Genomic DNA, 12,984 nt, shown 5'->3' with positions numbered 1-12,984 from the left:
GGCGGGCGCGCCAGGCCGAGCCACAGCGTCCGCACAAACTCCATCCCGAAGTTGCCGGCCGCGCCGCGGGGCGGAGCCGCCGGGGCCACCGCGCAGGAGGCGGGGTCTGGGGCCCGGCCCCCGCCGCTCGCTGCCCCGCCCCCCGCGGGGCAGGGGCATCCCTCCCCCGCGCGCCCCCGCCCCCCACGCCGCCGGCCGACCTGCGCCCGCCCTCGCTCCGTCCGGCGCCCCAGGGTCGGCAAGCCTCTAGGGAGGAGCGGGACCCACTACCCAGGGCGGGACACTGAGGCTCAGATGGCCACGCCGCGCGGGGGTGGGGGTGGGGTGTGGTCCCCAACCACCGCTCTTCCCAGCTCCGTGCCAGGTGAGTTATTTCCCCATTCTACAGACGAGGAAACCGAGGCTTAGCACCGGGAAGGGCATTTGTGTCCAAATCTGTCCCCACACTCATCCCCGTTCCACCGCAGAATCGCTCATGCCCCAGCCTGGGAACGCTGCCCGTTGATGTCAGGGGAGCTGAGGCCCAGGAGGGGTCACACAGCAATACTGCCCACCTCCAGCTCTACCTAGACCAGCCCATTCGAGTGCGCTCTGACGTTGTGTGCACCCTGGGGAAACTGAGGCAGATCACGTGTGATAGGAACCTGCAGGGTAGATCTCCTGCCTTCCAGTTGTGGGCAGGCAGGTAACTTGGAGCAGAAAACTCCTCACCCTTCAAGACCCAGTACCAAACGCCCCTGTTCTGAAAAACATTTCTTGCTGGTCACCCAGAAAGATACAGAACTTCCTCCCCCCCCCCCGTGAAGCCCCCCCCCCCCCCCCCGCGCCTACGTGATCATATGCCGTCAAACTTTTGTTGGTTTATCTGCTTTATTTAGTGGCCACCTTCCCTACTCAGCAGTGGGAGGGCAAGAGTGGGTCTGGCTTGCTAATGTGGTCTCTGATGCTCGCACACAGTGGGCACTCTATAATTGATGCTTGAGCTCAGACGGGACAGTTACCTCACCCTCCACTGCTCCAGAAGCTTCCATAGCTCCCTGCCCTCTACCATCCCCCCAGCCTTCTCCCGTGCTCTGACCAGGTTCTTCCCGTGACCCTGGCAAGCAGCAGGTGCTCAATAAACACTGGCTGACCCAGGCCCACCAGCGCCCTGCACGGAATCCTCTCAGCCCGTCCTCCCCTAGGTGGGGGGGCGGGGGGGGGGGAAGTGTCCCAACACCCCTCAGGGCACAGAACATTCCCGTGCTAATGAGCGAATCTACACTCGGCTGATTCTTCACACACAAAACCATCTCCTTTTGGAGCCAGTGTTACAGAGGCAGGAATAAAACTCCATCAGATAAATAAAAATGCCAAACGGCAGCCAACAGTGTGGATCCAATTTGGAGATGAGCGTCCAGAGCTGCGTGCCTGGGTTCCGGCCGACAAGGCCACCGTGTCCAGCCACTTGGCCAGCCACCCGAGGACAGGGAAGGTCCCAGGTTGCAGGCTCGCGCCCTGACCTGAGTCACCGCTGTCCTGCCAGGGGCCCCTGGCACCGGGGAGCCCACCCACCTGCCCTGGTCCTGGCTGAGGCACCAGGAGGCGAAGAGCCCGCAGGCACCGCCCGGGCTCTGCCCACCCTGTGGTGAGGTCCCTCTGACAGCACGACTCCTCAGGACGAGGGGCCCGTCCTGGGTAGGGGACGGTCCCTCACCCCAAGCCAGCTCAGCGGATGCCAGCCGGCCGCCCTTGGCCCTCTGAGGGCTCACACACATGGGCGCCCTCTGAAGCTGCCCGTGTCCACTACACTTCTGCCTTTTCTGCATCATGTCCCCCCGGTCAGGGGCCGGGACAAAGAGCCCAGACTCCGTGGGAATCTAGAACTATCACGTCCCACCTGTGTGACCCAGCATCAGCTCCCTGACCACCGTGCCTCAGTTTCCCCATACTTACAAGGCGATACTAGTTCCCACCTCCCGGCTGCCGTGCAGATTCAACAAGTGAACACACGGGAGGTGTTTTTCCCAATTGTGGTAAAACGCGTAATAAAATTGAACACTTTAACCATTTTTTTTTGGTTTTGTTTTGTTTTGTTTTTTGAGAGACAGAAGACAAACTGGGAAGGGCTGAGAGAAGGAGTGAGAACCTCAAGCACGCTCCATGGAGCCTGACGCGGGGCTGGACCCCGGGAACCACGAGATCGCGACCTAAGCCAAAAATCAAGTCCACGTTTAACCGACCGAGCCACCCAGGCGCCCCTCGTCGTGACCACTTTCAAGTGCACAGCTCAGGGACATCAGGCGCACACTGTCGTGCAGCCGCCCCCACCACCCGTCTCCAGAACTTTCCATCTCCCCAGACTGAGACTCTGTCCCCAAGCAGCACAGACTCCCCGCCCCCTGCCCACCCCTGGCTCCCCCAGTCTGCTCCCTGGCTCTGTGGACGCGACTCCTCAGGGGACCCCCCGTGCGTGGGGTCACGCAGGACGTGTCCTTCTGTGTCTGGCTTCTGTCACCGCGCAGTGTCCTCGAGGTCCATCCATGTGGTGGCAGGTGGCACTTTCTAAGGCTGGATCACATTCGGGCGTGTGGATGGACCACGGAGTGTCTACCCTTCGTGCGCGGACGGGCACCGGGGGTGTCTGGCGACTAAGGACCGTGCTGCTGTGAACGTGGGTGTGCAGGTACCTCTTTGCGCCCCGACGTGCATCTCCTGCGGGTGAGAGGGAGCCCGGACACGGGAGTGTGGTGAGAGCCGGGACACAGGCCTGCCGGAGCACGGGGAGGCCCGATTTCCGAGGACCCTCCAGACCGTTTGCTACGCCAGCACCCGCCCCACATCCCCACCAGTGCACCCGCGGTTCCCTCCTGGAACACTGCCGGCAGGCACCGGGTGTCGCCGGCCTCTTCCCCTCCAGCAGTGACTGCGCAGGATTTGGGGTCAGCTTGTGCTACAGAATGTGCACGTGAACCTCAGCCCGGACCTGATGCTTCGCCCCGTGCCAGGCACCTGCCGCACGCCAGCTGTGCACAAGCTCTGAGGCCTCCCTGCGGACCCAGAAGGGCCATGTCCCGCTTTACAGATATGGAAACTGAGTCTGGGCCCGAGTGCAGCTTCTCCGAGGCTGCAGTGACCAGATGGAGAGGCCAGCGGGGACCAAGTGTCCCCTGATGCTCTCGGGCCTGAGTCACATCACAGCCCCCCCCCCCCCACCCCTCCCCTCAGCCCTGCAGGAACCAGGAAGGTCAGCTGCCTCTGCCCCGGGCCAGAGGGCGGGAGGAGTGACACGGCAGGAGGAAACCCCAGGACCCACGGAGTCAGCAGCTGAGGGTCCAGAGTGGTGCTGGGCGGGGGGGCGGGCCTCTGACCCTGTGAATCCTTGGGAGGTCAGGGCAGAGGGAACAGCACCCCCGAGGCAAGAATCCAGAGCCAGGAAGGGCGGCCTCTAGATGAAGGTCGAAACGCTCAGCCCATCTCATGGCCACCTGCCAGCTCCCTTCCCAGCACCCGGCCCCCAGAACCAGCAACACATCTCCTTCTGAAACATTTACTCCTGGAACACGTACAGGCAGCCGAGGGCATGGAGGCACAAGGGCACAGGCACCAGGGGCTCCGAGTGACCCTCGCTTGGGTCTGGGCACCAGAGCCTCAGTCAAACCAGATCTTCCAGACTTTCTGGAGACCCGAGGGTGAGGACAGCCTGGGCCCAGCCTACAGATGGGAAAGCAGAGACCCCGGCACTCTGGGGAGGGGGCTGGCACCCTTGGGACCCTGGCCAAGCCCCTCCCTGCCCTCCGCTGCCGATGGGAACCCCAGAGGCCCAAGGCCTGCTGTAACCCCATTCTGGCCTCAAGGGGCTGATGGAGCCCAACTGAAAGCTGTGGGGGTGGGGGGCTTACAACGTGGTGTCCCCAGTTGGCCAGCAGGACCCCATCTCATGCCCTATCAGCTGCCGTGTGGCGAGACCCGTGGCCAGGGCGCACAGCCAGAGCAAGGGGCCATCCCTGAGCCCAGGAGCGGGATCCGAGCCGGCACTGCTGGTTCCAGCTCCAGGTTCTCCAGCACCTGCTCAATCGCGTGGATTTTCTAGGTCATGAAGCTGAGCTGTCAGAGGTGGGCAGCCTTCCGGAAAGTTCCGAGGCTATGGGGCCCACGTGTCTGAGCCGGGCCCCAGGTGCCGGCTGACCACTGGCCACATCCCCAGGGCAGGTGTCCCTGGCCTCTCTCGGGCCCTTTTAGGCCAAGGGACGTTCTCATCGGGCCGTGTGGGCACACGTCCTTCTGGAGGACTCTGGCCCAGAACCGCCACCACGTGAGCCAGGCTGGGGGCACCCTTGCTGGGAGGCCATCGAAGGGACGGGACCAGTGGGACCACACTGCGCTCTCTGAACCGTTCCTGCCCGGGGTAACCTCCACCTGCACCTCAGAAGCCACCCCTGCCCCAGCACACCCTCCCACCAAGTGTGGCCTGGTCCTCACGGTCGAGCGAAAGCCCTGGGGCGGCCGACCAGTCTCTGAAAAGAACCGTGACTTCTTGACACGGAGTTTTAAAAACCGGACTCGGGGGGCTCTGCTGAAACAGGTCCCGCTAGGAGTCCCGGGGCCACCACGCGGGACCTGGGGCCACCCCCCCGCCACCGCCAGGGCACACAGAGGGTTGAAGAGAAGAGGCTTTTAGTCCTTCCGTTAAAGACGGAGCGGCACCAGAAGCCACACGGGGGCACCGGTGGCCAGCACGTGGTGCACAAGGCTCCTCGAGGGGGCAACGCGTCCAGGGGCCGCCCGGCGGGCGGGGCGCTCACTTGGCCGGCCGCGTGATGATGCGCGTGGAGAAGTCGAACAGGTCGCGGTTGACCTTCCGCAGGTTCCGCACCTCGTCCTCCAGCTCGGCCACGCGGATCCGCAGCTGGTCCTGGCCGCCCAGGACGCTCTGGGGGAGGACAGGGAGCCGGGTCGCCTGCGGGTCCCGGGCGGGGAGGGGGCTCGGGGGCGTCCCCTGCCCGCCCCGTGGCCCCGGCCCACCTTCTCCATCGTGCCGCTCATCACCGCGTGCAGCTGGTCCGCCCGCTCCAGGTGGCTGGGCTCCGAGCCCTGCAACACAGAAGGGGCCGCGTGGCGCCCAGTCAGCAGGGGCAGCGGCCCCGCCGGGGAGGTGCCTTCCTGACACCCGCTGGCCGGGGGGACGCTGAGGTTTGCGGAAAGGAGCGCCAGACGCCGGGCTGGGGCGCGCGACGTCTCTACTGAGGTCACGGGCTCCAACCCCCCGGCTGGACGCGTGCAATGTGTACTCCCAACGCGGCCCGGGGGGGGCAGGGACACCCGAGGCCACGCCGTGGGCGCGGCGCTGGGCCCTGACGGTCGTGCAGAGACCAAGGTCAAGGAGGCCCAGGAGACGGGCCGGCCGCTCGGCCGAGGCCTCCAGCCCCGGCACACCGTGGGCTGGACGCCGCGACTGCTGCGGGGAGGCCATCTGTCTCCTGCTGGACAGCGTCCGGGCACGCGGCCCTCGTCGGCACAGCCAGAGGCCGGCTGTCCGCAGGAGGGCTCCAGACACCCCAAGGGGCTTGTGCCGTTCACGGCACAGAACGGTGGGCGGAGCACGGCCCGAGCGTGCCAGGCAAGGACCTGCAGAGCAGGCGGGTGCCCCCGGGCCTGGGGCGGCAGACGGGCCATCCCTGGGGGCTCCCCCCCCCCCCCCCCCGCGGCCCCCCCGTGGAGAAGCGGCCGGACACACGGTACTTTCAGGCCAAGCTCTGCTCCGCAACGCGCCCTCGTTCCGAACGCCCTGGGTTTCCTGAGCTCACCTGCCAAACCCCCGCCTGGGCTCAGTCGCCAGGTCAGAGATGCCCCCTCACCGGGAGCGCCGGTGCCCGAGGCAGGTCACCACCCTGAACCCGACGGAACGTGCAGAGCTGGGCAGAGGAAGGTCTTCCCGAGGCCCAGGGAGGGGACGCCTGTGTGGGGACGGGGACGTACCTGCTGGTGGAGGCCCAGGCGCAGCGTGAAGCCCCCTCGGTGGGGCTCGTCCCCGTGCTCGGCGCCCAGCAGGTGCTTGTTGAAGTGGGGCAGGGGCAGGCCCGGCCTGAAGTCCGAGCTCAGCATGCTGAGCGGCGCCAGCATGATGGAGGCGTTGGTCACAGGGCCTGTGGCAGGGCAGGCCGCGGTCCGAAGCCGCCCCAGGCCACGCAGGCGGCTCCCACGGGCCCCCAGTCCTCACCCCCCCGCTGTCCAGGAGCGGCACCGCCCGGACCCCGGGCCTCTCCTCACAGCACAGGCCCCGGGGCGGCCAACTCGCCGGGGAAAAACCGCGGTGTGGACAAACCGGCGAAGCCGCGCGCCTTCGAGAGCCCCCGGAGGAGCTGGCTGCCCCGTGCCCCCGCACCCAGGGCGCCTCACCTTTGAGGGTCACCGTCCTGATGCACTGCTTGCTCTGGACGTCCCACAGGCGCACGGTCTCATCGTGGGAGCCGGAGAGCAGCACGCTGCCGTCAGTAGACACGGACAGGCAGGTCACCTGGTTCCTGGGGACGACGAGCCCCACAGAGGGCGGCACAGGTGACCCCAAGCCGAGAGCCCGAGGACGGGGCCCCTCCCGCTCCTGGCCCCGCCCCGCACCTGTGCCCTCTGAACGCCTTCCCGCTGTCCTGCTCCGGCTGGAAGGTCTTCTCTCTCTGCCCAGGCTGTGGAGGCCGAGAGGGCCCGGGGCCGCACCTCAGCCCGGGGGCCCCAGGCAGCGGGGCGGGGGGGGGGAACCTGGGGTCCCACGGCCCACTGAGCACCCCGGCCCGGGCCCAGGCACCCCCTTCCCCCACCTGTCCACTCACCCAGGTGCAAAGGTCGACCTGGAAGATGGAACCGTCGCTGCCGCCACAGAACAGGTGGTGCTCGGCCAGGTCCATGGTCACGGCCACGATGGCCACGTCGAACAGCACAGAGAGCAGGAGCTCGCCCGACGAGACCTCCCACAGCTGGGGGTGTGGGTGCGATAGGAGCTCTGGCCGCTCTGGACCCCCGGGAACCGGGGCCGCAGCCGTGGCCCGGGGGGCGGGGGTGCGGAGAGACCCAGCCTCCCTGGGGGCAGAACTCGCCTCTCAGGCCCATGACCCCTCCCCCCACCTGCTTTAGCCGCCGCCGGCCCCCGCCCACCGCAAAGCCCGAAGGGCCAGCGTGCCCTCAAATCCCCTGAGGTCTGGCCAGGGAGCCGCCAGGCACAGGCAGCCAACTGGGAATTTCCAAGCCGACGCAGGCCTGGACCGTCCACCCTCTGGCCGTCCTTGAGGCGGGAGGCATCAGGGGGATTAGGAGCTGTCTGGAGCTGCCAGCCTGGGGAAAGGAGGCGACTCACTGGCTCACGCTGGCCAAGAGCCTGCCAGCTGCCAGGACATGACTCACAGATCCACTTGGGGGAGGGGGGTCCCTACCTTCACCGTCTGGTCCAGCGAAGAGGTGGCCACCCGGGCCAGGGGCCCCCCAAAGCCACAGTGCAGGTCTGTGATGGGGAGGGTGTGACGAGACCAGACATGCCGGGGGGCTGGGGTCCTGGAGGGGTCCACCTGCAGCACGCTGTGTGCAAGAAACAGACCTCGGCGAGGGGGGGCGGGGGCCCACCCCCTGATGCCCCCGCCTGGCTCTCAGCCCCCTCCCACCCTGGGGCCCCGGCACGGCTCTTTCCACGTGCGCTGGGGCCAGACCCGACCCGAGAGGGCCCGAGGCCCCACCTGCACAGGCTCCACACCAGCACCAGGCAGTCTTTGCCCCCCGAGAGGAAGTGGCTGCTGTCCCCAGTGAACCGCAAGCACGACACATCCTGATAGTGGCGGCTCAGGATGACCAGAAGGTTCCCCGTGGAGACCTGTGGAGGGTGCACACAGGTCAGGGCAGGAAACGGGCGCTGCCCCCGCCCCCCGGCTGCCAGGCCACACGGGGGCGCTGGGGGGAGAGCCTGTCCACACTGACTGTCCCAGCGCTCGGGTCAGGGGTTCACGGCCAGGGTGTCTGGGAGGAATACTGAGGCCTGGTGGGAGGCCATGCCTCTTCCCGGCTGTCCTGCCTAGGACATCCCCAAATGGATGATGATCTTGTTGGAGCTCCCACCCCCTCGTCCACAGTCACCCTGACCTCTGAGCCCTGTGCGTCAGCTGGCCCGAGGACCCCTGTCCAGTGCGGGACAAGGCCGTCACGTAACCATGGCGTCCGGGGAGGGCAGGGGCTTGTCTGCACGGAGGAGAGTGACAAGGCCACAGAAGAGGCTGGTGAGGCCGTGGGCCCTTCCCTCCAGAACCGGCCAGACCTGGGACCCAGGAGCGGGAAGTCCCCGTCTTCAGACGCCTCCACAGGGGGATGGGCCGGTGGCCGGGGGCAAGGGGGAGGCCCCTGGCGGCACGGACAGGTGAGCCTGGGAAGGTGGGGTGGGCTGGGGGGCCAAGACTGTGTTGCGAGTTGACCGGTGTTCCCCTAATACCCAGATTCCCGTTCTAACTCCCGAGACCTGAGGCCTTCCTTGAACACGGGGTCTTTACAAGTCTAACCACACACCAGAGGGTGGCCCTGAATCTAACCATTGGTGTCCTTACATAAGGAAAAGCCGGAGAAACACACAGCCTCCCCCTGAGGCCCCTGCTCTGAGCATTTCCAGCTTTCCTCCCCCCTCATCCACACAGACGGAGGGGGGGAAAGATGGACAGTGGAAGATAACCGGAGTCAGGTCCTCAGGCGGAGTTGCTGCCTTGGGTTGGCTGTGGGGGGCGCCCCCTTGTGTCCATGGCCTGCACCGGTCAAGAATTCTCCCGGAGGGTGAGGGAGCCAGGGTCAGACCACAGAGCCCGCCAGCCAAGACCCAAGACGTCCCTCATTAGAGAGGGAAAGGGGACATTGATTTCTGCCCACGTTCCCTGCACCAGGGCAAGGATTTCTACCATGATGGGCAACCTTTGAAGAACCCCCGCCCCCCCCGCCCCAGTTTCCCTCCCTGCACCAGAGCAACCGCTTCCTCGTTTTAGAATCATTAAAAATTGTTAAAATCATTAAAAGCCTCTGGGGTGAAATAACTAAGCCCCCTCGTATCTCTGTGGCCCTCAGACCTCTGGGGGAAGTACAAAGGCCGTTTTACAGGTGTGGACAAGGTCAAGAAAGGCAGAGCGTGATTATGTGTCCATCTTCTGGCTCCAAACCCTGTGCTGTCTGTGCAGGAGGTGACGCGGGTGTCCCCCGCCCAAACATAAGCAACTGTTGGTGACAACATGGTCTAATTAACCCAGCGCCCTGAGACCAAATCCCACTACCTTGGTTTTACGCCTGCTCTTACCTCCCACAGGTATATGCTCTCTGCAATCCCTGCCAGGACATACAGGCCATTGGGCGATGTGGTCAGACAGGTGACAGGTCCAGGACACATGATCTTCTGCTGGAGCTGGTCCTAGAGAGACATAAGAAGCCTCTGAGCTTCGCGTGGAACTCGGAAGCTAGGGGACAGTGGGGAGAAAAGTCCGAGAGAGCTAGAAAGAAGGGCAGGAAAAGGGGTGATTTGAACTAATCAAGGGTCATCAAGAAGGCACCTGATCCAGCCCAGGCTTTGCAGGCTGGAGGGGGAGGCCTGCAGATTGCTGGATCAAAGCAGAACGGTGCTCACTCTGGGTGGGGGTAGGGGTGGGCAAGCCACAGAAGGTCCAGGAAGGAGCTGGAGAGCCCAATGGCCAGGCGGCTTGTGCCACAACCCCGCCTTCCCTAACATCCAGCCTGTGATCCGGACGGTCAGTTTTCTCATCTCTTTAAAGGGAAAACTTCCTGAGTATGAGTGGACCACACCAGGTAAAGCCAGAACACAGAGCTTGTCCCGAGAAACTTCAGCTGTCAGAGCCGGGCAAAAGGAAACTTCAGTGGCTGCACGTTGGGTGTTTATAAGAAAAGACCAATGGGCCCTTGGGATGAAGGGTAGTATCTCTTTGGGGGGGGGGGGGAATAAATGCATGACTCTCCTGGGCCTCTGATATTCACCTTCCAAGAACAACAGACCCGTGGAACCCCCCCAGAAAATCCTTTTTTTCCCCCCCTTCTCCTTAAATGAGCAGCAAACAAGTTTATTAGGGTGTTAAGATCAGAAAGCTGTCTTTACAGAAAGGGAGCATTCAAGAGCTAACACTCTGAAAGTCCTTTACTTAAACTTCGCTCCCCAAGCTCCCTCCTACTTCCCCAGCCCATCAAGGGTGCCTGCCGCACAGACGCTCCTCACTGTCCCCAGTGGCCCACCCTCAGCCCAGCGCCAACGATCCCACCCAACCCAGAGCGAGCCTCCCTCCTCGCCAACCGCCCCCAGACCCGCGCATGCGCAGCGCACCCTAACCGAGACCACCCCGGCCCCGGTTCAGGGACCCCGCGGGCCCCACCGACCCTTCCCCCGACCCCACTCTGGGGCACCCCGCGCACTCTCCGACGAAGCCCGGGCCGGGGCGCGCGCCGCCGCACCTTCCGCTGCAGCTCCCAGGCGCTGATGTAGTTCTTGCCCAGCTGCGCCGCCAGCAGGTACTCGCCATTGAGCAGCGCCAGGCCGCGGGGTCCGGCCTGGCCGCCGCGGTACGTGAGCAAATTGGCGCCCGAATGCAGCTCCCACACGATGCAGCTCCACAGCTGGGCCGCCGAGTCCGTACACACGGCCACTTCCATGGGAGCCGCCATCTTGCCTCCCCCCACCGCCCCGGAAGTACGTCACGCCAGCGAGACTCCGGCACCTGCGCCGCGGCGGCTAGAGCGGCGCCCACGTCTCCTCGCCCGGGCTGGCGCGTGACCACGTGCTCCAGAGGGGGCTAGATCCCCGCCCCGCGGCGGTGGGGGCGCGTGCCGTGGAGTTGGTGACCGTGGGAGGAGACCTCGCCCCCAGATAGGTGGGGAAGTCGGGGCGCAGGGTCTCCTGCGGAGAACTTCAGAGCCCGGAGGTCTCCTGGCCGTCTCCGCTGGGCGCCTTTGACCAAGTGACGCGGTCTCTCGGGTTCCTTTTCTTTTTTTTTAATGTGCGAATAGTAAAGTCCCGAGCTCGCAGGCCTCGATAATCATTTGCACGAAAAACGCGCACTGCGTACCTAACCTGTCTAGCTGAACGCCCCCGGGTCCACCGTCCGCTGCCCCCAGACCCCTCTTCTCTGGGGCCACGAAGTGCACCTGTACATTTCAGGAACGTGGTGCAGGCCAAACAAGTCGCGATCTCAGTCTGAGGGGCGCCTACCCTCCACTACAGCTGCCGGCCCCAGGCCGGGTCTCCAAACAGCGCCTTTCAAAAACGTGGAATTAGTTGGAAACCTGTGAAGTCAATCCACTTAGCCGGTGAGGCCTTGGCGTCTATTCCCAGCGACACTGGAGGGTGCCGGATGCCCGGGGTCTGCAACAGTGCCGGAAGCGCCCGCCCCAAGCTGCCGAGGGCGTTATGGGAGCAGGTGTCCTAGAGCAGGGCGGAGACCGTGCGCCCCCAACCCCGCTTCATATCCAGGAGGCGATGGGTGGACGGAGGGAGGGAACCGCCTGAGCGAGGAACGGGAGCTCGGGGCGTGGGGTATCCGCGGCTCCAGCCCCGACCGCCAGGTGGCAGGCGCAAGCCTCGGACCGGGAGGCCGGACCCGGAAAGGGCTTTTGCCCACGGCGGCTGCTCCCAGCTCTGGGGCCACAGCAAGAAGCAGTTACGGGGATAGGGCTGCCACGGGGGACCTGCCTAGTTTGGGGGTCTGGAAGAGGGGCTTCCGAGAGCAGGTGTCACTTGAGCAGGGAATTAACAACTTGGAGGGAAAGGTGGGCAGAGGAACGTGCAAAGGCCCCGAGGCAGACCATGGAGGATAGAGCTGGGCAGTGCAGGGCCTTTCAGCCAGTGGGTAGCCTGGATTTTACTTTATCCTGGAGGGCGAGGATCCATTGGGAACTTAAGGACTCTTGTAAATTGACGTGAGGAGAGCTGAGTGTGCAGGGACCTCCTAGTTCAGACAGGTTGCAAGTGGAACCAGGTCTCCTTGATTTCCACCCTCACAACGAGTTGATGCTCCTAGGTTCCTCAAATTTTTTTTTTTTAATTTAAGAAAAAATTTTAATGTTTATTTTTGAGAGAGAGCTTGTGCAAGCGGGAGAAGGGCAGAGAGAAAGGGTGACACAGGATCAGAAGCAGACTCTGCGCTGACAGGAGAGCCGATGCAGGGCTCGAACTTGCAAACCGAGAGATCATGACCTGAGCTGATGTCGGTGCTCAGCTGAGCCACCCACGCGCCCCCTCAAATATTATTTTAAACACTGGGTGGCTCAGTCGGTTAAGCGTCTGTCTTCTGTTCAGGTCATGATCTCCGGTTCATGAGTTCAAGCCCTGCGTCGGGCTCTGTGTCTCCCTCTCTCTCTGCCCCTCCCCCGCTCACACTGTCTCTCTCAAAAATAAATAAACATTAAAAAAAAAAAAAAGTGTGAATAAGAGAAACAAAATGCCTGGAATGCTAATTTGCGTTTTTCAGACATTGGTTTCCCAAGATCAAATCTTTGAATCCCGAGTCCCTGGCGCTCCGTGGAATCTGGTTTGAGAATGTGTTTGAGAATGCCACTGTGTGGCTCCCAGGAGTGGACCCTGGTGGCCTTTCTTCTAAACATCAGCTCAAGGCTTCAATCTGCACTTTTTTTTCGATTTTTAAAAATTTGAGAGAGAGAGAGAAAGAGAGTGTGAGCCTGGGAGGGGCCGAGAGAGAGGAGGAGACAACGCAACGCAGGCTCCAGGCTCTGAGCTGTCAGCACAGAGCCCGACATGGGGCTTGAACTCATGAACCGAGAGATTGTCGTGACCTGAGCCGTAGTCCAGACACTCGATCGCCACCCAGGCGCCCCTTGAACCTGCACTTCTGAGCTGTGAGGCGAATCGCTGTGAAGTTCTGGGCCTCAGTTTCCGCACATGCACAGCTACTGCAGCCACTGTAGTTTCCCGTAGCTATGGGATCTGGGTCCTGGGTCTGCGTCTGCTTCCGGGAAGTCTGGCCTGGAAGTCTCCAGATC

At 63.7% G+C, this 12,984-nt stretch overlaps 1 protein-coding gene across 3 annotated transcripts; it reads right to left on the bottom strand.

Annotated features, from left to right (window-relative positions):
• Positions 1–1,998: 1,998 nt before the first annotated feature.
• WDR18 (WD repeat domain 18) lies at positions 1,999–11,547 on the bottom strand. 3 transcript variants are annotated; one of them, XM_049639471.1, is made up of 11 exons: positions 10,444–11,543; positions 9,287–9,397; positions 7,701–7,834; positions 7,404–7,545; positions 6,807–6,950; positions 6,598–6,662; positions 6,379–6,503; positions 5,959–6,125; positions 5,005–5,073; positions 4,785–4,912; positions 1,999–2,694 (listed from the first exon to the last, which is right to left on the bottom strand). In XM_049639471.1, the coding sequence occupies exons 1-11, from the start codon at positions 10,651–10,653 to the stop codon at positions 2,631–2,633; spliced, it is 1,359 nt and encodes a 452-aa protein (XP_049495428.1). In that variant the 5' UTR covers positions 10,654–11,543; the 3' UTR covers positions 1,999–2,630. The 3 variants fall into 3 exon arrangements, with proteins under 3 accessions (XP_049495428.1, XP_049495430.1, XP_049495429.1); XM_049639473.1 differs by lacking the exon at positions 10,444–11,543 and adding an exon at positions 9,976–10,421; XM_049639472.1 differs by lacking the exon at positions 1,999–2,694 and having other exon boundaries at positions 4,781–4,912; positions 10,444–11,547.
• Between the last annotated feature and the right edge of the window lie 1,437 nt (positions 11,548–12,984).

This window comes from Panthera uncia, chromosome A2, assembly GCF_023721935.1.
Source record: "Panthera uncia isolate 11264 chromosome A2, Puncia_PCG_1.0, whole genome shotgun sequence".
In the NCBI taxonomy this organism is placed as follows: Eukaryota; Metazoa; Chordata; class Mammalia; order Carnivora; family Felidae; genus Panthera; species Panthera uncia.
Note: the sequence above shows the minus strand (reverse complement) of the source record. Positions and strands in the feature narration are given on the sequence as shown.